This window comes from Gadus macrocephalus, chromosome 12, assembly GCF_031168955.1.
Source record: "Gadus macrocephalus chromosome 12, ASM3116895v1".
Taxonomy (NCBI): Eukaryota; Metazoa; Chordata; class Actinopteri; order Gadiformes; family Gadidae; genus Gadus; species Gadus macrocephalus.
Window position 1 is genome coordinate 6,782,096 of NC_082393.1, and position 24,787 is coordinate 6,806,882.

Genomic DNA, 24,787 nt, shown 5'->3' on the forward strand with positions numbered 1-24,787 from the left:
GAAAAGAAGAAACTTCAACAAGCAGGCGACGGAGATCTTGAACGAGTACTTCTACTCACATCTGAGCAACCCCTACCCTAGTGAGGAGGCCAAGGAGGAGCTAGCCAAGAAGTGCTCCATCACCGTCTCCCAGGTACGTGTCAAGAACAGCGCCGTGGGAACCGTCCCTCTACACATTGCGTCGCAGTGATTTTAGTTTTACTTCTAGGTGGATAGGTTGAGAGGGGCCTTGCCATCGCTGCTGAGGTAAACAGCGGTTTCTGTTAGTGGTTGCGATGTGAGTGACCAGTGGTTTGTGTTAGCGTTGAACTAGTTAGTGAGCAGTGGTTTGTGTTACTCGTGACGATGTTAGTGAGTAGTGGTTTGTGTTAGCGTTGACCATGTTAGCGAGCAGTCGTTTGTGTTAGCGTTGACCATGTTAGTGAGCAGTGGTTTGTGTTAGCGTTGACCATGTTAGCGAGCAGTGGTTTGTGTTAGCGTTGACCATGTTAGTGAGCAGTGGTTTGTGTAAGTGGTGGCTATGTTAGTGAGCAGTGGTTTGTGTTAGTGGTGGCTATGCTATGTTAGTGAGCAGTGGTTTGTGTTAGTGGTGGCTATGTTAGTGAGCAGTGGTTTGTGTTAGTGGTTGTTATGTGCGTAAACAGTGGTAGGTGTTAGCGATGCTGATGTTAGCTTGCATGAAAGGAAAATCCTTTGAGGATGCAATATTGCCATACATCTGGAGTGCAGTACAAGGTCCCGGGTGATTTGTAGGTCTGTCTGTTTATGGGTCGTAATAAAGGGACATGTTTACCTACCCTGAGCATGGGGAACCAGGAAGGAAGGATTGATTCGGTTTGTGCTTTAATGTTGTTTATCATTAGCGCAGAGATTACGCCCGTAGCTTCATCTAGCGGTCCATTAGTGGTAATGGGCGTTAGCGGATGTTGACTGATTGGTGCTAGCGTGAGCTCTGCTGATAGCCGCAGTCATAGGGACATGATGAGAGCGTTATTGCTAATCATTGCGTTGCGCCGCTAATGTGGATTCACAGCACCAGACTGTGTCAGCCCTTCTGTCTGTCAAGACCGTTATCTAAAGTCTGAGCTAATACCTTAAAATAAGGGCATGTGTGTGGATATTTAGAGTAGAAATTAAACAGTTTTCTGTTTATTCTATTGTCTATATACTCAGGTGTCCAACTGGTTCGGAAATAAAAGAATCCGATACAAGAAAAACATTGGGAAGTTCCAGGAAGAGGCTAACATGTATGCAGCGAGGACTGCAGTGAATGCGGCCAACGTTTCCTCGCATGGGAGCCAAGCGAACTCCCCCGCTACTCCAAACTCTGCAGGTAAGACCGAGGACCTTTGACACTTAGAAACACCCGGAAGTCTACCTGAAGCACTGTATCATTGCCATTAAAGGGGAATCAAACACTTACATTGGAACCGCAGGACAAGCTATCCCTATATTGAAACAAGGGTCTTGACATGCTACGCCACCTATGGTAACTGGCATCGATGGCCACCAATTTAAGACATTTATGGATAGGAGCCTGTGTTGGGTAGCATTCACCTGAAGCCACTCTGGACCCCATTTCAACTTCCTGCTCACTTTTACTGAAACTTTTCTCCCTGTCCAAATTGTTCAAAGGAAACTATGTGCATATTTTGTTAACCCTCCACAATGCTATAAAGATCTAGCTTCACTTTCTGCTTCGGTTGGCTGAAATCAAATCCTCTTATTTCAGCTTTTTCTCAACTTCTTCTACTGTACCTTGTGAAGAAATATATTTGTGCCAAATTCTGCTAACATTACATCATCGTATTCTTGGAGCTGCAGATCTGTTTCCTTGTATGGTGATTGGTATTCTTAATGCGCTGGCTGCTCATCTATCGGCTCTGTAGATGGCTATAGTGATAGTCTGCATGGGGAGTTGAAACACATCACTAAATACAAAGTGGAATGCGTAGAATTAACTCTTTCTGGCATATAACCCTCATCCTCCAGTGTTAATGCTAGCCTCTACCAGTTTAGCTAGGTTAGGATGTGTGTTTCAGGCAACGGTCAGAAAGAAAGGTAGCGTTTAGCGACGTGCTTCAAATAACTGTGTAGACTTTCTTGCTCTCTCTTTCGCCTTGCAAGCCGCTAACTTGCTAGCTAACCTGCAAGCTGACCTCTGCATGCGGCTATGCTTTAAAACTGCTGCCTGCTTGCTCTCTTTCCTCCCTGTGACGCCCGTTGCTTCCTCCTCTTCTCCTTCCAGGTTCTGCCGGCTCTTTTAACATGTCAAACTCCGGGGACTTGTTCATGAGTGTGCAGTCCCTCAATGGGGACTCTGGGTACCAGGGAGCTCAGGTGGGAGCCAACGTTCAGTCACAGGTGAGGAGACCGGGACCACCAGAGCAGGAACAGGCTGGGTCTCACCTGGCTAGTGTGTGCTGCGTAACGCAACACACAGTGTCCTAGTTGTAGTTAAAAGAAACAAGGGGGGGCCGACTTCTTGAAGCAAGAATGGCTGGGTTCAAACAGTGATTTCATTTAAAGAAACGCATGTTAGGGTACTTACTTAAGCATGCGATGGTACCTCACATCTTGAAGTACATGGTACTTAACATGTTGGGGAAGAAGCATGAATAGTACTTGACATTTCGAAGTACTTGGCATGTTACTGAACAGATCAATTACAGAAAAAATGCTTTCCCTCGCATGTCCAACATTCATTTAGTTCACTACTTCAAATAAATAAGCTCAGTCAAGTGAAGACATGTATATGTATACTGTATGTATAATCGAAGTTACAGTCTCAAACGGCTTTGCAGTCCACATTATACAAATCCCTCTATCCCCTAAAAAAACTCCAACGGACAAGGAAATCTCCCAAAATCCAGAGAGAAGAAACCTTGAGAAGAAACACAAAAGAGTGTTCCTTCCTTCAAGGGACTGTTAGAAGTGCAATCAATGTTGAATGGGCCGACACATAAATGACAGCATAAACATGCCACTAAACAATGGCTAAGTAAGTTATTGTTGAACTGACTAAGCAAGCAACCAGAATTTATGGCCAAAGGATTTCTTTAGACAGCGAACATCTTGTGCTCTGACCTCTGCAGGGTTGGAGTACGTGATGTCATAAGTGAGGCGTAGCATTTCCTTGTATCTTCTTTTTCTTTGTCTTTCATTTTCGCTTTTCTTACCTTGACCCTGTGCTGTTGTTGTTGTTGTTTTTTTGTTGTTTGGGGGTGCGTTTCAGGTGGATACTCTTCGCCATGTTATCAACCAGACAGGCGGATACAGTGAGGGGCTGGCGGGAACCCAGATGTACAGTCCGCAGGGCATCAACGTAAGGACCCACACACACAAACAAAACCAAAGCTCAAATCTTTGGGCTACAGCTACCAATTATTTCCAAGCCACAGGGCCCTCAGAGTGACACTCAGCAGGACACTTGTCTGCACTGCGTGGCCACCTAGTTGATTGCTTCTGTATCGGTCATGCCATTGGGCAACAAACGCACACACACACCACGTGCGCACAAAAATGCCTTTACACTCACCCACACACACAGAGACAGACAGACACACACACACACACACACACACACACACACACACACACACACACACACACACACACACACACACACACACACACACACACACACACACACACACATATACACACACACACACACACACACACACACACACACACACACACACACACACACATACACACATATACACACACACACACACACACACACACGGCTGTCGTGTTGCATCTTGTCTGGAGTAGCACCTGCAGCCATGAGGGGCCGCGGTGCAAACAGGTGACACTTCCTGTTTCCTGTTTTGAAAAGCCCTCCGACCACCTAACCTCCGTGGACACACACAAAAACACACACACCCCCCAGTGGCCCCAAGGTCACTGCACGAAGGCCCTAGACAAAAGACGTGCTTGTGGCTATGGGAAGCATAGTTTGTGCGCGTGTGTGTGTGTGTGCGTGTGTGTCATGTTAGCTTGAGTGTGAGAGAGACAGCCAGTGTATGTTTGTGTGTGCCATGTGTGTGTGTGTGTGTGTGTGTGTGTGTGTGTGTGTGTGTATGCGTATCTACTTTAGGTGTATGCCGTCTGTATATGTGTGTCAGTGTGTATACTATCTACTTTATGTGTGTTTGTGTATGTATCTGTAGGTTTATGTGTAGGTAACTACTGTAAATATGTATGTACTACTGTATGTGTGTGTGTGTGTGTGTGTGTGTGAGTGTGTGTGTGTGTGTGTGTGTATAGAGGGGGGTCAGGGGTGTGTTGGGGTGGGGGGGGTCGTAGCTAGCGGCTGTTAGCAGCAGGACAATCGGCAGCGACAAGCCACGCGGCGCGGGGGGAAATCGATCAGACAGACCCGGGGAGAGGCGGGTGCAGACGCGGGACAGCTATCCAATCGCATCCCTCCGATCACCCGCCCCTCGCTCTAATGGCCCTGACAGCGAGCCGGGGCGAGCGAGCACGGCAGCACAGTCCCTCTCTCTCTCTCTCTCTCTCTCTAACGCCCTCGTCGCGGCTCAGCGGCCGTATGCTAATGAGACGGATTGTCTCCTAGGATGTAAAAAAAAAAAAAGGATAAAAAACATGGCGGAGTGTTGAAACGGCACTCGCTGGCAGCGTGAGGCACAGCCAGCGAGTCCGGGTAGGACTGTTGGGAGTGTTCAGGTCATGTTTCACACACACACACACACACACACACACAAATAAAACACACACACACACACACACACACACACACACACACACACACACACACACACACACACACACACACACACACATATATATAAAACACACACAAACACACACATAGAAACATGCACACACATTACACACACCACCGAGGCACTCTCTCTTCGCACGCCCATTCGACCACGACTCACAGCGACACAGTTCACTGTTTTATTCACTTTTTAACCTAAAAAGGTCCGGACTGCATAATGTAGGAGCTAGGTGGTGGACTCCAGAGGTCTGGTTACAATGGATAATGTTCACTGTTTAAGGCTATGCCTTTTCTTGATATTTATATTGAAATATATATTAATGCATATTAGTATTATTTATAATAATTCTTATTATTAATGTTATTATTATTATAATTATTTTAAGAATACATTCCTTGTTTTTAGATCCGCCTTTCAATAATATTAATCAAAATGTCCATAATTCATCCTTGATCATTTGTTTTGATTTAGGTTTAACTATGTATGATTGTTCATAAGGATTGATAATTGCACAAAAGAGGGGAAATTATTAGAATAAATATTTCAGAAGAAACAGTACCAAATATTCTGTCTCAAATAAATTCCCTTACAATTGCTTTTAATTTAACATTCCTTAATAGGCTGTAAATTAACAGATACCAGTGGTTTCAAAATGACACTGCAACTACAGTAAAACCTCCCAGAACCTTTACAATATCCAGTCTTCTGTTGAGGATCGCACAATGGCTGTTTCCGAAACAGGCTTCACAATAAAATAGCATCAAGTACATTCCTAAATTATGAAATCTACTGATGGTATAAAAAGTAGTTTTCCATTACTGGAAGAGGAACATAATATTTCCCAATGCATTCTTTTTTATTATATTATATTACAATGTTGTCTCATATAGCTTCAGGAATATGATTTTGTAATAATTTTGATGTATATATATTTCTTACAATCGTTTATTAAGGTGGAATCCTATTCTACGTTATATAAATAAACCTTTGTGGAGCTATGGTATACTACAAATAGTAGTCTGTGACTGCAATTAAATACATTTCAGCTTGATTTATTGAAATGAATAATACTACGAATAATAACAATAATAATCGGTATTTTTTTATCTGCATTGTACTATACAATAATAAATGTGATATGACTCTTGGGATTACCTCCGATGCAGATCAGCCCTGAGGCCGGTATTAACTGCTGGGAAATCTCCAAGTCGACTGTCGTATCATGTAGCATGGCTAGCTAACGCGCTCTCTCACTCCCCCGGGACTAGTGGCTCCTGGATGCCGTTCTATCCATGATCTTTTATTGGAAGAGCTAGCCAGACAGGCAGCAAGTTCAAACCGGGTTGGAATGTACTTGAATACTTGTACTGTTATTAATTGTACATTTCAAACTATTTTTACATTACAGGAGGAATTCTAGATTTGGGAGGGGAAACTACTTAATTAGTTTCCTCCTCTGGACCTTCCCAACATTGTTTAATGATTGTACTTGAACTATGGAAGTACGTTTTTTGTACTATTATATCGGGGTATTATAAAGCACACATCTCTGAGGAGCTAGAGAGTATAGGATTCTTGAATATTAAAGTACAAAAAAAAAGTCTATGAACGTAGATGGCCGTTAATTCCTGTTCCTGTCTCGTCCTGTGTGTTTCTCTCTTCAGGCGAATGGCGGATGGCAGGACGCGGCCACGCCCTCCTCTGTGACATCACCGACGGAAGGACCCGGAAGCGTTCACTCAGACACCTCCAACTGATCCCACCCCTCCTCATCCTCATCTTCTTGTCCTCACCCTCTCCCCTCCCTCTCCCCCCTCCCCCGAGTCCGAACTGATGAAGGTGGCGTATGTGAATTCACAGCAGCAAACCTCTGGGGGCTTGGAATCTTCTAGAACAATGTGGTCATGCCATTACAAACTAAATATTTTTTTCTCGGCCGTCTCCTCCACGTTAAGGGTTTTGTACAGTTTCCTCATCGCCACGACGACCCCTCGGACATCGCCATCTTTTTATTGGTCCAATCGCGTTACATCTCGCCCTCTGAGAACCAATAGCAGTACACCGGCCCCAAACCCACCCTGGATCTCACACTACCTCGATTGGAAAAAAGCAGAACCAACACGCTTGATCATTTAAAATACTTCAAAATCAACTTTTCTGTTTTTATTTAATATATTGTAATCAGTAATGCCTACTCATAAGTTTAAGGGTGTATCTACCATTTTTCATTTCCTTTTTACACCACCATTTGTCCGTCATGCCAAAGTTGACCTGGAGGTGTTTTTTGATAAAGTATGTTGTGTACTCTGGTTACTTGTACTTATTTAAGGTAACATTTTGTTTTAGCTGTGAAAACAGTAATATCTTTATATCCAAACTTCTGCATTTATTTGATATATTTCTATTCCAAAAGATGTACAATGAGTGGTGGCATAAATCATTTAATATTTTATTTCTAGTGTACTTTATTGTCTGCTTTATTATCCCAGTAAATATACAACTTTTTCTTTCGGTTCTGTAATTGTATTTTTTGCATTGCAAGCATAACAACTTTAGCGAGTTTAGAAAAAGGATTGACTCGATACACTCAACAAATGACCAAATTTGAACCCATCCTAAAGCACAATAAAGTGTGTATTGTTTCAACGTAACTGTGTTTGCCGAAAGTGAACAACTGAGTGGAATACTATCATCAAGAATATACATAATAGTACTCATATACGGAGCAATAATGTACATATACTACAGTACCAACTCTTTGTCCGTGTGCATTACTGCGATCAATACTTTAGCCAAATACTGCTGGTAACCAAATCCATATGTGGGCAAAATACTAGGTTGGGTTTTTCATTTAGTTTTTCTTGACCCATGTCAGGTTTTGGGAAACAGCGTCATAGGAGTCTAGCTCATAGCATGTCTTCGAAGAGATGTTTAATTTTGGTATTCTTTTGGTGCTGAAATTCAAATGGGGTTGTCCTTTGTTTTTTTTTATAATAAGACATTCATGAAAACCTGTCAAAATGTAAATTTGAGATGCGTGAGCTTGGGCTGTGTGTACAGTATAGTATTGGGTATGACACGTATACATCATCACAACTATGTGTCCTACAGATAGCCAACACATACCATACTTTGATACCAAAAAAAAAAAAAAGACTTGGATTTGTACAACCTACACGTTGTCACGTCAGCTCACCAGACCTGCGGATTTGTGAAGGATTTAAGCGTTTATAAAGTACTAGAGAGTATCCACAGAAATTCTCTGTTTCCCTGCACTGAAGGCCAACAAGAAGTAGCAGGTCTGACAGGAAGTAGAGAGAGAGACTCTGATCGCACACAGACTCAGAGGCTGTTTGGATATATTTTTATGCCTCTGAGTTGTAAATGACTTGTCATCTCTTTTTCTTCATTTCGCTCTTCTGTCGCTTGGTGACGGGACCGGGTTTTATTTTGTATGCCAACATATGTCGACTAGCCCTGGGAATGCGCTATATATATTTGTAGATATGCACCTTTACTCTTGATTTACATGACATTTTCAATTTGGACCGTATTCCGTTTTTTTTAACTATATAGCAGCCAAATGTTTTACCGACAAATAAACAGTAGTCCTTGTCTCTTGATCCTGTTTTTAACACACACACACACACACACACACACACACACACACACACACACACACACACACACACACACACACACACACACACACACACACACACACACACACACACACGCACACACAGTTTTAATTGTTACTGCCCTAATAGTTACTGGTATGCTCAAAAGGTTTAACATTGCCCTGTGAAATGTTTTGGTATGTTTCATTTTAATTGAAACCCCCTCAAATAATTACGAGAACACCCAGAAACTATTCAAAACTGATACAATCCAGAGGTCCGAATGTCAAACTAGCCTTACTATTTATAATCATGTGTGAAAACGATTGTGTTTTTCTCATGGACGCTGTTTGGCGAAGAGGTGGGGATTATTGATTCTAAATCGACTGTATTCATTCTGATTATTCAGAATTCCATTATTGGTTTACCTACCTATTGATTAGTTCATGCACTATAGTAATGATTTGAAATCATCTGTCACATGATGAAATAATGAGACCTTTCCAAAATGGCTGACCTTTCACATTGCCTGTCAAATCAAATATGGAAGCTTCATGTAATGTCGCTTTTAGTTTTTCTAAATAAAAGTAAAAAAGGACCTTAAAAAAGGAGGAAGTACAATTTGTAAAACATTAAATGTTTTATTTGTTGCATGTCTTTTGTTCTAAAATAACGTACTACGGTGTATTGAATGTTACTTTGTTTTTTTATAAGGAAAATAGTGGACTTTTTGGACCCTTTTTTTTCTTGGCGATTTGATCTTTTATCTCTACATCTGTACATAGGTATCACATACAGTTCTTGTCTATTTGATTCCAACTTGTTTTTTCCTGTGGAGGAGAATTAGTTGAAAAGGTGTTTTAAGGTTAAAAGGTGTCTTCATTTCTACTGGCGATGAATATTCCAAATAAACTGTTTCTTTTGTTGCATAAGTTGCCGTTTTTGTCATTTGTTTATGAGCTCTAGCTCATATTTGACCTTTAACTCATTTGTATAGTACATTTTACCTTCAACTGTTAAGAAACTACTTCTAAAATAACTTTTGAACAGTGCCCATATTCAAATAACTCATTCAAAGTTTTTCTATAAAAGTGGTGTGTTTTTTCCTCTGGGCCAGTGGGTCGTTGGGGTCAAGTTAAGGAAAAAGCTTACACATTGCTAGGCTACACATTGCAGCGCCTCATACCCCCAGAGAACATCGCACATCCTCACACTTTAACCCAACACCCCATAGCCTATAGTCCGGGCCCACGTTCGCTCTGAGCTAATGTAGCGTTAGCAGCTTAAGTAGCGTCGGAGCTACTCGAAGGTGTGAAGGGGACATTTTCACAGTTTGTCATTTTTCACTTTTACTTTCTCTAACACGGTGAAGGCTCTGTGCTTCAGGCCGACAGAAATGCTTCTCCTCCCCCCACGCATGCTCTCAACACCCCCAACACCCCCCCCCCCCCCCCACCCACACACCCTGCGTCACCGCCCCTGCCTCCCTCGGAGGCATGGCTAATGTGTCGTGGTTTCCACAAAGAGGCGGAATGTACACTTATCTCTCTCCTCCAGATAAACGAGACGCGAAGTGTGATTCTAACCCCAGCCCCTCCAACCACCACCACCCATTCTCCATCTCTTCCGTTTTCTGCCCCTTACACTGAGACGAGGGGGACAGAAGTAACAGTAGGCCTATTAGCAGTAATTGCAATATATTGAAGTCTTACAGTGGTGTTGTGGTGTGGATGGGAGAAGGTCTAGTATAAGTAGAAAATAGACTCATATTGCAGTATTCAGCATTAGTCCTAATAAACAGTAGGAGGAGAATTTAAATATATATTTCTTACTGCTATTATAAGTGTTGTTTCAAAAGTAAAGGTTACAATGACATTTTGTAACCTATAGTTTCAAATGTGAAAAGTCAATTATAGTAATATAAATACATTTGGAAAAGCAGATATAGTTATACTATTCTGGGGTTGGATTCAATGTTTTCTTTGGATTGTTTATTAATGCAAAACACGTATCCTTCGTTATTGAAACAAAAGCATCTGTGCTTCGGATAATTGTGACCGTTTAGCCAAATAGCAGTTGACAAATAAGACAGCAAATCGATCCCCCTACCGGTTAAGTAGCACATGGCACATGAGAATGTATAAAATCGTTATAAAATACATTATGAAAATGATCTAAATCCCCCTCGGCAGATGAGTCTCAGGGAAGGTCACATTATATCAATGACAATAATAAGGATCACAACATAGTATAGGTCTACATCACTTAGGAAGCAGGAGGCGCATCGGCCACCCCTGGCTGCCGGCGCAATTACGCACGTGGCACTGCATCCCAAACACGCCTGGAGGAGAGGATATATAGCGACCCGAAGACGTCTTGTGAAGGTCTTGGGGGCACGAGATAATTAGTCCTCAAGTTCAACTCGCTGAAGAAACCACGGACCTCCTCCATGCTCAAGAACATGTAGTGCATTCTGATGCGCATTTGTTAGCAAGAAATTGTATGACGCCACTGGCTGACTATTTTTTAATGTCGCAGTTGATCAAAAATATAGTTTTTATAATTTGCATCGGTAAAAAAAAAAATGGTGAAAAAAGTAAGTCCTTTTAATTCGAAACTGTTGTGGGTGTGTAGGCTACAGATTTCAAATTTGGAACCGGTTCAGTTTGGCAAAGAGCTGCACGTCGTTGAAATGACTCGGTTGTTCGTCGCCTCACCACCACCCACCACAGATCTGCGATGAATTCCTCTAATCAAAAGTTCCACAAAGCTGACACCCCAATAGGCCTACGCCATCGCTGCTTTTAATATTTATTTATTTAGGTCTAGGAAATTATGTTTACCAAAAACATGTTTTCGAACATTGTGGGAGTTTGGGTTTAGTTCGTTCTTCTATGCGCGCCCGAAGCTCCTTGTCGTCTTAAAAATTGGCCTCAATGTGCAATTTTATATGGAATACATCCACCTCGAAACTTAACATTTTTTAAATGACATGAAACAATGGCCAATAATGTCTTGATGTGTTGCCAGTGCCCTGCACGTCGCAGCTAGTGTTCTTTATTCCCTATATGAAGATTTGACTGCTGGGTATTGCTGGCTTGTGTCCCCTGCTAAAGGCTCTTAATGTCATTTAGGAGGCAGCTGTCGGCTCGCGTTTCCCTGTTATCTAACCTGCAGCCTAACCGAGATGTCTACCACATGCACCACAAGCCCCGATCACACACACACACGCGCACACGCACCATTACACATCCGTGGTGCTTATGAATGGAAATGTGCATTAAAACGGAAGGTGGCTTGGCAAATTATGTGTATAAATTGTTGCCTGAGTCCACAGGCTTTATACGACAGTGCGACAAGACTGACCCCTGATGGTATGTTTAAGCAGCTTTAGACGTCCAGCTATTAAGAGGTCATGTCACTAATAAATATCCGCAAAAGTGAGGCGAACATTGCAGATAATAACAACTTCATTAGGCTGTATAGGCCGATATATTATATTTGATTGAAGAGTAAGCCTGCTTTTCTAAATAGATAGGCCTATATTAAATACCAAAACATATAAGAAATCAAGGCTTGAATTTATTTGTTCTATTTATTTTACGATTGTTTTCCTCTTTGTCCATGCACACAATTTTGGGGAAAATAATTTAATAATCTTAACGTATTCGTTAAGATTATACGCTGCACATTTCAGAGAATGAAGGTACAAAGTAAAAAGTACAAACCACCCCAAAAAAGTAATGCGTGCCATCCCATGATCGTCAAAACACTCAACTAGGGGCCTACTCATTGTCAGGGGCTCTAAGGGAAGAATACGTCTATATTGTCCTTTCAGGACGGTTTCTAGTTAGAAATGTCATCGCTGCTGAATGCAGGGCGACCTCGCCCATCTTTGAGCCGTCTCAGCAGCGAGGGCGACACGTCTGGCGCGGCCGGGGACAGAGGGCGTATGTAGGTCAGCCCCGGTCCCGCCGCGTCCCGTGAACGCACGGCGGTCGACGTCCTTTTGCCGTCACGGCGGCGGCTCAGCGGGACAGGGATTGGAGTGGACAGACGCGAGAGCAGGGAGAACCCCCCTACTCGCACGTCAGCATCAAGTCCCCCCTCTTGTATATTAAACACTTTGACATTATCAGGCCAGCCACGGCGATGTCCACACACATTACCCTCACACCACCCCTCTTGTTACTCTCTGCATAAAGAGCAGAATGCAACGGGGTATACAGGACCAGTGATACATGGTCCTATCCGTTAACAGTAGACAAAACACAAGGAAATACGTGATCCTAATGGACGACCTAATATCATATTGGTTTTGGTTGAATAATCAAAGTCAATTGTCAAGAGTATTAAAGCACCATAAATACGATTTACGTTTTGTTTAGAATAGGCATTAGTCCATTGGCATGGTTGCAATTTGCAAGCAAGGTCCTTTCAGCCTTTGAAAATAAGTATATTTTATGTCAACTGTTTGAAAGTGCAATGGCTTTTGAATATCACAAGATACTGAAATGATTTGCTGTTACCTTTGTCTTTAACTGTAAAGGTTCCAAAATCGAATGTCTTAAAACGTGGATAATGATTCCATTAAGATTGGAAAATCACTACAGAAAACGACATACTGTCCAAGGATGCCAAGAGCAGCAATCAGTTGAAACGTTGGATTTTACCACCACCTAGTGGCCGATCAACCGCAACACAAACGTGTGATTTTAAACGCAAGAACGATCGTTTGGGTGTAAATATTTATTATGCAACAGAAAAATCAGGCATATAAAAAGAAACAATATTGATATTCCTTTTTTTGGTAGGGTACAGGAAGCAGAGTAACTATGAGTGAATAGTTGTAAGGAGTCGTGGAAAAATAGCTTCTCAGCGGTTGTATGGATGCATAGAGCCGGAGGCTGACTTGATGTTGGTCTTTATGCTGCTTGGCATCTTCCCTGTAAGTAATGAAAAAAATAACTACATTGAGCTTTTTTATTCTACAAATAGTATAAAAAGGGATACAGTATACCACCAAGTATATTGGTATATCTATAGTCACAATTGGGGAGCTGAAATGTAAAATGTTGAGAGTTCAGTATGTTAAACGTGACCACGACGCTACCTGGTTGTCCTGACGCCCCACCGATGGTGACCTGCTGCAGGGTGGGGCCTCCACCCATCATGGGTCCCTGTCCAGGGGCTCCTGGGCCCGGGGGCCGGCACTTTGAGAGGCCCTTCCCGAACGCCACGGCGCCCACCAACGCCAGGGTGTCGGCAGGGTTGAAAGAGGGCTTGCTCTGGCGAATCGCTGAAGGAAGAGGTCGAGGAGTGAGGTCGCGGTTATGACGGTCTTAAAGAGGCTGATGGGTGGGTTCTCTCAAGGGTCAACGCTGTGGGGAGGGCAGTCTAGCGGTGGTTAGGGTGTTCGACTCCAAGCTGAAAAGTTACTCGGTTCTATCCCCCCAGGGTACGCCACCTAACCTATGGGCGTACTTCAGCAAGACACACCCTAAAATCGACCTCCTCCTCAATGACACCGTCTCTCTACGGTTTAACCCCTAACGGTTCATTAATGACCCGTCTCTGTGAAGTATAACACTAACCCCTACCCCTAGTCTTACCCTAACCCCTACCTTCTCCTTAATCACATGGATCTGTACTGTCGAACCCCTACCTGCCTCTTAAAGACAAGTATGTATCTGTACTGTTTATACCCTACCTATTTATTCATGTCATGTATCTGTACTATCTGTACTGTACTCTTGTAGCAGATTGAACCCCGATCTGCTACAAGTCCTTTTAAGTCCCGTCTTCTCTCAGTGCACTGTACCATTGCTATCTCAAAAGAGACTGTAATAAGACATAAGAGATAAGACGTAGCAGAGGACGTATGAGCCATGTTAAGCTGACAGGGATCCGGTGTATGATTTAAACCGTTCTTGTTCGTAAACAGACCACCAAAGATGGCGGCTCTGTGTTTACCTGAACTCTCGGGGTCACGGTCTTCCCGCGGGTTGTTCAGCTTTTCCAGCAGATTGGAGCACAGCTTGTTGAGGGTCTGAATCTGTTTCTAGTGAGCAGCACACAAAAACAAAGGTTAACACCGTGCAACTGTTCAGACCCAATGATACACCAAACAGCTGCAGTGTAGGTACGTCAATGCAACTTCCATGCCCTTTGCTGCCTTAGACGGTCCTGTGTCTGATGATTCTTTATAATGTGAAGAAGATGTTTGGTACTAATTAACATAGGTATTAACGCCCCAACAAGTTCATCTCCGATTTGCTTCAAGTGCTTTTTTCTTCACTGTCTGACATAAATGAACCAGAAGGTATGAAAGAAAGAGCCACCCTGAAACATTTTCTGGACAGGAATCCCAGGTATACAGCAAAAGCCTCTGTGGGCTATGCCGGCTACAAAGAGACCCAAGGCGTACCTAGTACCTATTCAATGCAGTCAAATTATAACTTGGGGTAGACAATAGGTTTATTTCAGAATTTCCTTTTCATGGGATTAATAAACTACCATTTTATTTTACATTTGTTGCGCTCAAAACAAAGTCAGGACACGTTGATCCTTACCTGGGCCGCCTCTGGGCCGAGCCGAGCCGCCTCAGCACTGAGCTGCTTCTCCATCTCCTCCACCTCCGGGTCCGGCTTAGTCCGCAGGTGGTCCGGGACGATCTCATGACTGAACACCGGCACCCGCTGCTCTGTTAGTTTCTGTGGGGACAGGCAACCATGGGGAAGGAGTTAGAGGTACTTTATTCATCCCAGCTTGTTTGTCACAGCAGAAAGGACAGAACAGGACTAGATAGATTCAACACTTTATTAATGCTTAGAAACTAAAGATGCAAGGCATGAATTAATTAAAACACTAACAATATTAATATTTATTTAAATAGCACCTTTCAAGACCTATACAATGTATAGCCAAAAAACAGCTGTGCATTAAGTAAAGCTAAACATTCTATACGTGCAGTGCAATGCATGGATGAAAACAGTTTATAGAGTATTTCCTTACAGCCAGCTCATCGTCGCGGTCAGGAGACAGCTCCAGCGGGATGATGACCTGGTTACGAAACGAGGGCGTCTTCTCGTTCCTGAGCAGCTTGTTGATGGTGTTCAGCTGCCCGGAGACTAGAGCGAAGTTGTCCAGCACAGACGGCCTGTGATACGGATTAGATTAGACGTTTGCTTGGTTTTATTGTAGGGGCAGCAAGCTAGATAATGGAAAGTATGAACGAGATTTTACCATGCCAGTCGCTCAAATTCATTTTCCAACTTGTAGATGAAGTTGTGGAGAGCGTTTTTGAGATGTGCGACACGAGAAATCAGCAAATCCACGGACGCCTCCAGTTGCTTCTCCTCTCGCTGCTTTTTAATCAACATTTAAGACATATTTGAACGGGAAAGTGCGACCAAATCTTGATATTAAATCATTAAATCGTTAAAAACAACACAAACAAAGCACTGCAATTTTGATCTGAATGGAAGGCGACGTTTATAAAGGAATTGGGGTTCGAGCATTCACAACAAATTCAAGGATTTTAAGCAAGTTTCAGAAATACAATTTACATGTTTCAATCAATAAAAGATAGTTGATATCTTTATGAATTTGTTAACTTACCTGCATTTTTAAAAACGACAGCAAAACAAAATTTCAGCAGTCATATGAGACACGGATTTATTGCTTTGCTTCCTGTAAGTACCGGTCTACATCCGGTTGAGGATTTTCACACTAATGGTGTGTGCGCCTGCTGTATAATTATTAGATATTTTAGTTTAAAGCTAAACTTTAAACTAAAGTTAAGATTATACGCTGCACATTTCAGAGAATTAAGGTACAAAGCACAAAGCACAAACCACCCCAAAATGCGTGCCATCCCATGATCGTCAAAACACTCAACTAGGGGCCTACTCATTGTCAGGGGCTCTAAGGGAAGAATACGTCTATATTGTCCTTTCAGGACAGTTTCTAGTTAGAAATGTCATCGCTGCTGAATGCAGGGCGACCTCGCCCATCTTTGAAACATAAAACATCTGTTTTATGTTTTTTGGACATTTATATGATTTTTCTATTTCCCATATAGTTCTATATCTTAAGTAGATCTATTTACATCTGGATTAATCAAGAAATCTGAATCTGTCGAGATGTGACTTTGAAGCATGCATAAATATTGGAATCTACGTGCAGTGTACCCTATCAATAAAATTGCTTCAAGTGTTATGAATTGATTGTGTTCACCAATACAAAAAAGACAACAAAGAGTCAACAGATTTATCTTTATACACCTGGCTGCTGCAGCTCTCCCGGTCAGCTCTTTTGTGATCAGCTCTACTGACGCAGTGCGTGTGTCAAAATTACGCCATAAAGTAATACAGTGCTGGAAAAACCGGAAGTGAGAGAAGAAGTGTCTAAAAGACACTGTCGACGTCGCCCATCTCCACTATCACAGTCTTCAGCTGGGAGTAGTAATCCACCGTCGCCTGGCCGTTCTCCCTGCCAAAGCCTGCCAGAACACTGCAGTATAAGTACTACAGAATACTACAGTAGGATCAGTACCAAACAATGTGTCAAGTACTACAATAGGATCAGTAATACACATTGTGAAGCACGACAGTAGGATCAGTAATATAATTAGACCAGTGAAGTACTACAGGAGGATCGGTACTATATATGGTCAAGAACTTTCAGCAAAGTACTACGAGTTCAGTACTACATATGGTATGCATGCATTTATATTATACATGTATACATACATTGTGAGGTACTACAGTAGTATTTATACCAACCATGGTGAAGCCCTAGGAGTTGGATCAGTACATCACCTGGTAAAGTTTCTTTACTGTACAGTTGATAGGGTCTAGTATAATGCTATATGTTAAAAGAACATCCTATTCACTGAAGCAAAACATCGTATTGAACAACAAGCTAATACCAGAGAATAAGACTGCGCTTTTATTTTGAAGAACACCAACGTGTAACAAATACCAACAAAACTGTTTGACTGGCAGGGTTCCTACTGGAGGGGAGGGTCTCACCTGACATCTTGTACCCCCCAAAGGGCACCTCCACGGGAGAAATGCTGTAGGTGTTGATGTAGCAGGTTCCAGCCTCCAGGTTGGCAGCCACACGATGAGCGCGGGAGATGTCCCTGTTGGGTGCAAACAGACCAGGCCTCTCATGACTACACATCAAAAATGGGTTGAGACAACAGCTTACAGAAGGAACATTATGTCACAGAGATGGATCATAAGAGGACGGGTTAGACTCTGCCTAGCAGTCCATTTGGACACACACACACCACACCAGAAATGTGTATGTATATCCAAATTGCATAGTAGAAAGAATGAATGCTATGCCAAACATACTTTAGGGATGATAACATTGTAAATTTATAAAAACATTTATAAAAAAGGAAAAAGCATGAGACATATCAGGGTAAGTAGGGGTAAAATGGGAGCACCGCTCTTGTGCAACAAATCGAATGTCGCAACCGTTTCCACAGTTCTTTCGCCAATCGGTTGATCATCCATTTCCTGAGTCCAGAAGGTCAGTGCGGCTGGCTGTCTGTGACTATTAAATTATGATATTGTCAGGCGTTCAGGAGTTAACGCCTGGCAGACTGAAAAACAGACAGAAAGACAGACAGACAAACAGATTGGGGAAAACGCTGGAGGGCTGCAAAGTGTTTTTTGAAGCCAAAGGAATGCAGTTATGGGTGCGGTGAGCGCGAAGAAGACACGCAGAGTATAAATCCATCGGGCTGTTGTCGGACTGAGTGTCTTTGAGCGGTCCAGACGACGGTCTGACCTGGTGAAGACTCCGGAGGCTAGGCCAAATGTTGTGTTGTTGGCCCTCTGCAGGACCTCCTCCTCAGTGTCGAAGGGCAGAACAGACATCACAGGGCCAAAGATCTCCTCCTTCACGCAGGTCATGTCGTCCCTGCAGTTATCTTCACGTTGGGGGAGAAGACGAAAAACTGTTTTACACTCTGCCCAAGTGTTGTTTCAGAGAAACTAACAAAACATATTCCATTAATAGTAATTAAATTTCGTCCTAGCAGCCATTTTGTCACTGAATGTTGGTAAGGAGCAGGTAGTGTTTAGGGCGTCTTGATCAAGCATGCCCAAAGGTAGGCTGTAGACATTGGGGTTTGTACCCTAAACCTTTCTGACGGGAGTTGAGCACCCTAACCACTAGCCTATCCACCAAATATTATGTTGAAGAACAGACCAAGAACACAGGGGGACATGAAGTAGCCGTTCTTCAGTTTGGGGTCACTGGGGGTCAACGGTTCTCCGCCACAAAGAACCCTCGCTCCCTGCGACAAAGAAGAAGAGATATCATTTATTGATTTACTAGCAGTATCAATAGGTGCTGTACTGGAATGAGCCAGTTCACAGTCAGATATGATAAGGATTGCACAAGTCTTGGGAGAGCACCAGTAAACATTGACTTCTGTGATTAATCCAACGATGAATCGCTTTACCACAAAACTTTGTAGTCTAATTCCCTCCACATCTCTGACTAGCTTCTCGTTATAAAAATGCCTTGAAGGTAGTTTAGAAATGGGTTTGTAGTGTAACAATGTATTCTACTGTATTGCATCAATATCTGTAATGATCCTAACGCATCTGATAATCTGAGTTTAACCAATCTAATAATCTCAACAGATCAATTAAAACACATCTGACAAACTGAGATCAACTGATGGATCTAAAACAACATCTCACAGTCCCATCACACCTCTTTCTTGGCCTGTGCGACGAAGCCCAGGACCTTTTCCAGCTGGGGCTTGCTGATAAGACCCCCCATGCGGGTCTCGGTCAGCAGGGGGTCTCCAACGACGATGGCCTTGGTCCTTTTCACCACCTCCTCCAGGAACTGGGGCATGATCTCCCGCTGAACAAACACCCGGGTTCCATTGGTGCAAACCTGTTTAACCATAGATCAGATGACTGAGGTGGATTAACAGTTCCAAATCTTTTAATGAGAACAAAGATCAACAAAGCACCCTTGTAGAACACAAACCAGATTGAGGGTGTGCGTTTAACCCAGCAGAGCACCCTATAAAAGGTCTGCTCTGAAGCATAGCCATGGGTCTGGCTGTTTAGTTTATCGTTCTACTAGTGGCAGGGTGGACTGCAAGTCTTTGGGAGCTACAATTACAGACAGACTAAACATTAACTTACTGCACTTTCTGCTAAACTCTATCACCAGGTAAATGAAAAAGGAATACCCGTCTGGTCACTAACATGCCATCTCGAAGGTCAAACATTAAGATTGAATTAGTTTAAGGCCCTAAGGAAGACTTTAATTGTTCCTTTAAAGCTAGTGTAGCATATATACCTATGCATAAAACCTCTTCAAAACCAACACAACAAAACAGCACCAAATGGCTATTAGAAAAATTGGAGAATAGTGAGATAATTCTCAATACTCGTTCAGTAAAACTTCCTTTACCACACACTTCTAACCTCGAGCTACCTACAGTGTCTTCAGATGTATGTGAAGCCCAGTTCCTTCCAGGCCCAGAAACTACTGGACTACATCCTACCTGGCCCTGAGTCAGGAAGTTGGCCATCAGCGCCCCGCGAACAGCGTTCTCCAGCTCACAGTCCTTGAAGATCAGGAGTGGAGACTTTCCCCCCAACTCCAGGGTCACATGCTTCACCGTCTTGGCTGACATTTCCATGACCTGGGGAGATCCAACGACAAACAAATCCACTGACTGTCACCAAGGTCCAGACTACTCTTCTGAATCAGTTACCTGGACACAGTTTCAAACTTCTAGATCGTATCATCGTGAGACGAAGGCATGTATTTTTATATTTTCTCCTTCAAAACACAAAAGATAATCGTGTTGCTTTAAGACATCTAAAGGATAACCAATAAAAGACAATCACTTTAAGTAATGTCAAATTAAGTATAACATGGTAAAATAAAATAAAAATTGTCAATGAAGACAAACATTTTGATACCAGCATCAAACCAAAAGGTTTTGATCGCTGGTTTGAAAAGATATGGGGTTAAGGCAGACCTCATTATTGAGAAAGTGGGGCTGGGCGATTAAATCGAATTTTGATCGCGAGTTCGTTTTTGGCGTCAAACGATCACAATATTAACAAAATCTTTTTATTTTTTATTTTTATGTTTTATAGAAAGGGCAGAACAGCTTGATACATATCTGTACATCATTTAACATTGGAACATTTTCTTTTTGACCATTTTGTGTATTTTTTTTTAGGTGAAATTTCAAAGTTACAAAAAAAATAATCGGAGTCATGCTGAAAATTGTCATGTTTTCAAACTCAAAAGTAATCGTTTGAATAATCGTGATTGCAATATTGACCAAAATAATCGCGATTACGATTTTTCCCCAGAATCGAGCAGCCCTATAAGAAAGCAGACCAAATTTAACAAAGATTCACCCAAGATTCCAGAGAGCACATGGCAGCCGCGTACCTTTTTGCCAGTAGGCACGCTGCCGGTGAAGGACACCTTGGCCACGTTGGGGTGGTGGCACAACAGACTGCCGGTCTCCGCTCCGCCCTGAACCACGTTCACCAGGCCCACGGGGACCCCCGCCTCGTGGAAGATCTCTGCTAGGATCACTCCCGTCACAGGGGTCATGGGGGAGGGCTTGAAGACCACGGCATTGCCTTTTGGTGGATGGTTGGGTGGGAGGGGGGAATGCATAGTGAATGAGAAGGAGAAGATACAAGTCCATATCCATCCCAGTGCAATACATCCCAACTCCTCACCTTCTTCCACCCAGATAGGGATAGTGACTTGTGTTGTGTCATGTCTATATGTATTGAGGTATAGATTGACTTTGACTGTCGTTGTCTTGTTTTCTAATGATTCTGGTTGTTCAAATGTGTGTGTTGAATCAGGTGAAGTGGTAGCACTGTGAGAGCGTCCTGATCTCTGAGATCCTATTCCATTCCTTTGAGCCTGTTGAAAGCCTCTTCCAAAAAATAAAAGAAATGATGGGACCAACAAGCACTAGCGGGGAAGTACGATAAAACAAAACAAAGCTCAGGGGAGAGTTTCTTTACAAGGAGCGACGAAGTATGCCGAGTCTCAAAACAAAAAAGAGCAGGAAAAAACCAGACCAAACAGGACTAAAGCCTCAACACAAAAACTAGAAATAAATAAAATAACACACAAACAAACACACACTGACCACAAGCGAGAGCTGGGGCACACTTCCAGGCAGCGATCATGAAGGGGTAGTTCCAGGCCAGGATCCCCGCGCACACACCCAAGGGCTCCCTCCTGGTGTAGGCAAACGCTCCCCCAGGGAGCTGGATGTGCTGGCCTACACACACACACACACACACACACACACACACACACAGTCTTATTTTATACCATGTATAGCTCTAGTCATAGGTTCTACAAATAGGGTTAGGTTATAGTTCAAGATTTGGGTTATATCAGAATATGCTTCTAAGTTAGGGTAATTGGTATATATGTAGCTCTAGGATAGGTTCTGGGTGAAGATATAGTTCTAGGTTAGGGTTCTAGATATATGTAGCTCTAGGAAAGGTTCTGGGTGAAGATATAGTTCTAGGTTAGGGTTCTGGGTATATATGTAGCGCTAGGTTAGGTTTATGGTATAGATGCAGTTCTAGGTTAGGGAAATGGGAGTGATGTAGTTCTAGGTGAGGGTTCTAGGTAGTCACCTGACAGGGTCGGGGCCAGCCCAGCGTAGTACTCGATGCACTGCCAGGCAGCGTCGATATCATACTCTGCTTCGGTGATGGTCTTGCCGTTGTTGATCACCTCCAGCTTCGCAATGTTGTCTCGTCTCTCCTGCCGACAAAGGAAAAGAATGGAAGGTTACGGCAATACAGGCGGTGCAATTAAATGCAACCCCTTTTCAAAAGATAAGAGTTTAAGAGTTCATGATCCTATCTTGTGTTTATAAAGAAGACATGCCTTCACCGATGACCCACCGTTCCATCACACGTGGAAAACTGTAAAAAACGGTAGCTCTTTGTACATGCCTCAACCCATTTATGTAAATGTTTTGATGAGAGTTAACACTTGATTGACTGCTGTAGCAAACTGTACCTATTGATGTGTATCTCTTGTGTGAAAAAGTCTTTAATTATTGTATGATTTATTCCACAAAATGGAAAAGTGTGTAGCAAAGCATGTGCTACAGGCCATGTATCGTCCTACAAGGTACCCAGAGAAGCCACCTAGGTTGTGTACCTAGGTGGCTTTTCTGGGCACCTCCAAAGACAAAGGATGGAGAGTGGTGATGATGAAGCCGGATAATTGTATGTTTTGTAGGATGATACTGCCTGTGGCTCCATGTTGCCATGGAGGAGACCTCTCCTCCATGATGGGCTGCTTTAACCCGTGTCCATTGATCGCTCAATGTGCAACATGTGTGTAGCCTCACCCAGCCCCAGAGTCCCATCATTCAGACTCAGCCAGCGGAGGCTAAACCAGCCATCATCCACACACACCTCCAAACAGGGCCTTTTGGGCAAATATCATTGGTGTAGAGCAGGGGTCACCAACACAGTGCCCAGCGGGCACCATGGCGCCCGCAAGGACCACATGAGGCGCCCGCAGGCCTGTTCTAAAAATAGCACTACTCATTCTTGAACAACTCTTTCCAATTGAACAACCTGTTTTTAAGTCATTGTTGATAATTATTGTGAGAAATCATTAACATAACTTAACATGCCATAACATGCCTTCACATAGATGAGTATCATTAATCATTAATAGTAATGTATAACTAAAAGGCAAACTGAGCAAATTAGTTATTTCAGAAGAGTGTATAGAACTGGGTGCCCTTCGTATGACTCAGTGCCCATGAAGTAGCTCTCAGGTTCAAAAAGGTGGGTGACCCCTGGTGTAGAGCATTTGTTATGGAAGCATGATAATAAATTCCTCTCCTATAGAAGTACTGAATGGCCCCTCACATGACAACATAATGAGGGAATACCCAACCCGCCCCGCCCCTTTCTCCTACCCCTGCTCTTGTACTTTCTCCTACCCCTGCTCTTGTACTTTCTCCTACCCCTGCTCTTGTGGCATCATGGGTCCTGCAGGGTCAGTTGAAAACCAAAAGCTTTACCCTGATGATGCGGGCGGCCTCCAGCATGACTCGGGACCTCTCAATGCCAGCCATCTTGCTCCACTTCAGATAGGCGGCCTGGGCGCTCTGCACGGCCTGGTCCACTTCCTCAGCCCCACACGGAACCATCTGGCACAACACTCGCCCTGCAATGGCACAGCAGGAAGATCAGAGACGTTTTTCGCAGCTGCCAGGAGTAAAAAGGCTGAATCAACTCTCATTGTATAATTTATGAATTCATACATCAACTTTTAAATTCCACTTTTTAATCCATAGAATACATTTAGAATAAAAATAGATTGGTAACCACTACCCCCCTACCAGTCGCAGGTTCGAACACGGGTTCTGACGTGCCACCATCTTTGGACTTGATCCGACGGCCACCCCAGTAGTTGAGGTCGTCTGTGACCACGACGGATCCGGTCGATGCACTGGGCATTGAGTCAACAAGCTGGGCCATTATGGTTTGGGCTAAATAACTTCATCAAGGGGAGAGCAGAATAGATAACACAAGAGACATTCAGTTTTTATTATACTTTTGCACAAATGGTTGCGCCAAACATAGGTATATAACGGAATTTAGCTGCACATGTAGACATGCATTTGATAATATCAGACGACAGTGCAATTAAAAGTGTACAAATAAATACATACCAACTGTGCAACTTGAATAGTCAGCCACGATCCGATCCGATCCGCTAAAAGAGGGTGACCGCAATGTTAAACTGCGTTTTAGACAAAACACGCGCACCGACACGCATACTATTAAGCCCCGCCCTTGCCTCTGTTATAACCCAAACGATTTCTACAGCAGGATTACTGTGTTCATTTAGGAAAATTTGATTATTATCTCAATACAGCACACGCGGTACACAACCGTGGTGAAGTTAGTTTGATGTTGGATAGTCGACAGATATTCGATTATTCATTTCGTATGGAAAATTGCTTTTTGCTCAATAGCTTCTGAGTTATGGGACCCAGCACCCCAGACCAATGAAGACCTGTCCTGCTAAATGGTACTAGCAAGACACACCTCACTAAAAAATCTTATTTTGCACCTCCTATTTTATTAGAATTTTTAAAAAAATCCCATTAATCTCCTATGGAAAATGGCTTCCGAGTTGTGGGACCCAGACACCCCAGACCAATGCAAACCTGTCCTGCTATGATTATATACTAATCAAACACACCTTAATATTTGTTTTCCCACTTCAATGCTATTCATTTTCTAAAGAAAAATGCAGAGCCTTTCTGTTTTTTTTTTTGGTTAAAGATATTTACTCTCAAAAGTAAATATCTGTTTCAATGAA

The 24,787-nt window shown here is 42.9% G+C and overlaps 3 protein-coding genes across 3 annotated transcripts in view; 1 reads left to right on the forward strand and 2 right to left on the reverse strand.

Moving 5' to 3' along the window:
- The window catches only part of LOC132469530 (pre-B-cell leukemia transcription factor 1-like), an 8,412-nt gene extending 460 nt beyond the window's left edge, over window positions 1-7,952 (forward strand). The window contains exons 2-6 of the mRNA XM_060067521.1: window positions 7-133; window positions 1,174-1,333; window positions 2,249-2,364; window positions 3,236-3,325; window positions 6,419-7,952. Coding sequence (XP_059923504.1) covers window positions 7-133; window positions 1,174-1,333; window positions 2,249-2,364; window positions 3,236-3,325; window positions 6,419-6,511 — 586 coding nt within the window. The 3' untranslated portion in view covers window positions 6,512-7,952. The remainder of the gene's footprint in view (window positions 1-6; window positions 134-1,173; window positions 1,334-2,248; window positions 2,365-3,235; window positions 3,326-6,418) is intronic.
- A 5,156-nt stretch (window positions 7,953-13,108) lies between these two features.
- On the reverse strand, window positions 13,109-16,118 carry med8 (mediator complex subunit 8). The gene is made up of 7 exons (XM_060068112.1): window positions 15,995-16,118; window positions 15,620-15,741; window positions 15,389-15,533; window positions 14,947-15,087; window positions 14,348-14,435; window positions 13,488-13,673; window positions 13,109-13,320 (listed from the first exon to the last, which is right to left on the reverse strand). The coding sequence occupies exons 1-7, from the start codon at window positions 15,998-16,000 to the stop codon at window positions 13,250-13,252; spliced, it is 759 nt and encodes a 252-aa protein (XP_059924095.1). The 5' UTR covers window positions 16,001-16,118; the 3' UTR covers window positions 13,109-13,249.
- A 511-nt stretch (window positions 16,119-16,629) lies between these two features.
- Window positions 16,630-24,281, reverse strand: LOC132469968 (4-trimethylaminobutyraldehyde dehydrogenase). The gene is made up of 12 exons (XM_060068111.1): window positions 24,132-24,281; window positions 23,799-23,956; window positions 23,478-23,623; window positions 22,063-22,192; window positions 21,561-21,695; window positions 20,837-21,033; window positions 19,929-20,069; window positions 19,118-19,306; window positions 18,605-18,692; window positions 18,182-18,323; window positions 17,410-17,522; window positions 16,630-16,877 (listed from the first exon to the last, which is right to left on the reverse strand). Exons 2-12 carry the CDS (start codon window positions 23,935-23,937, stop codon window positions 16,783-16,785), a joined length of 1,515 nt encoding a protein of 504 aa, XP_059924094.1. The 5' UTR covers window positions 23,938-23,956; window positions 24,132-24,281; the 3' UTR covers window positions 16,630-16,782.
- Window positions 24,282-24,787: the final 506 nt, after the last annotated feature.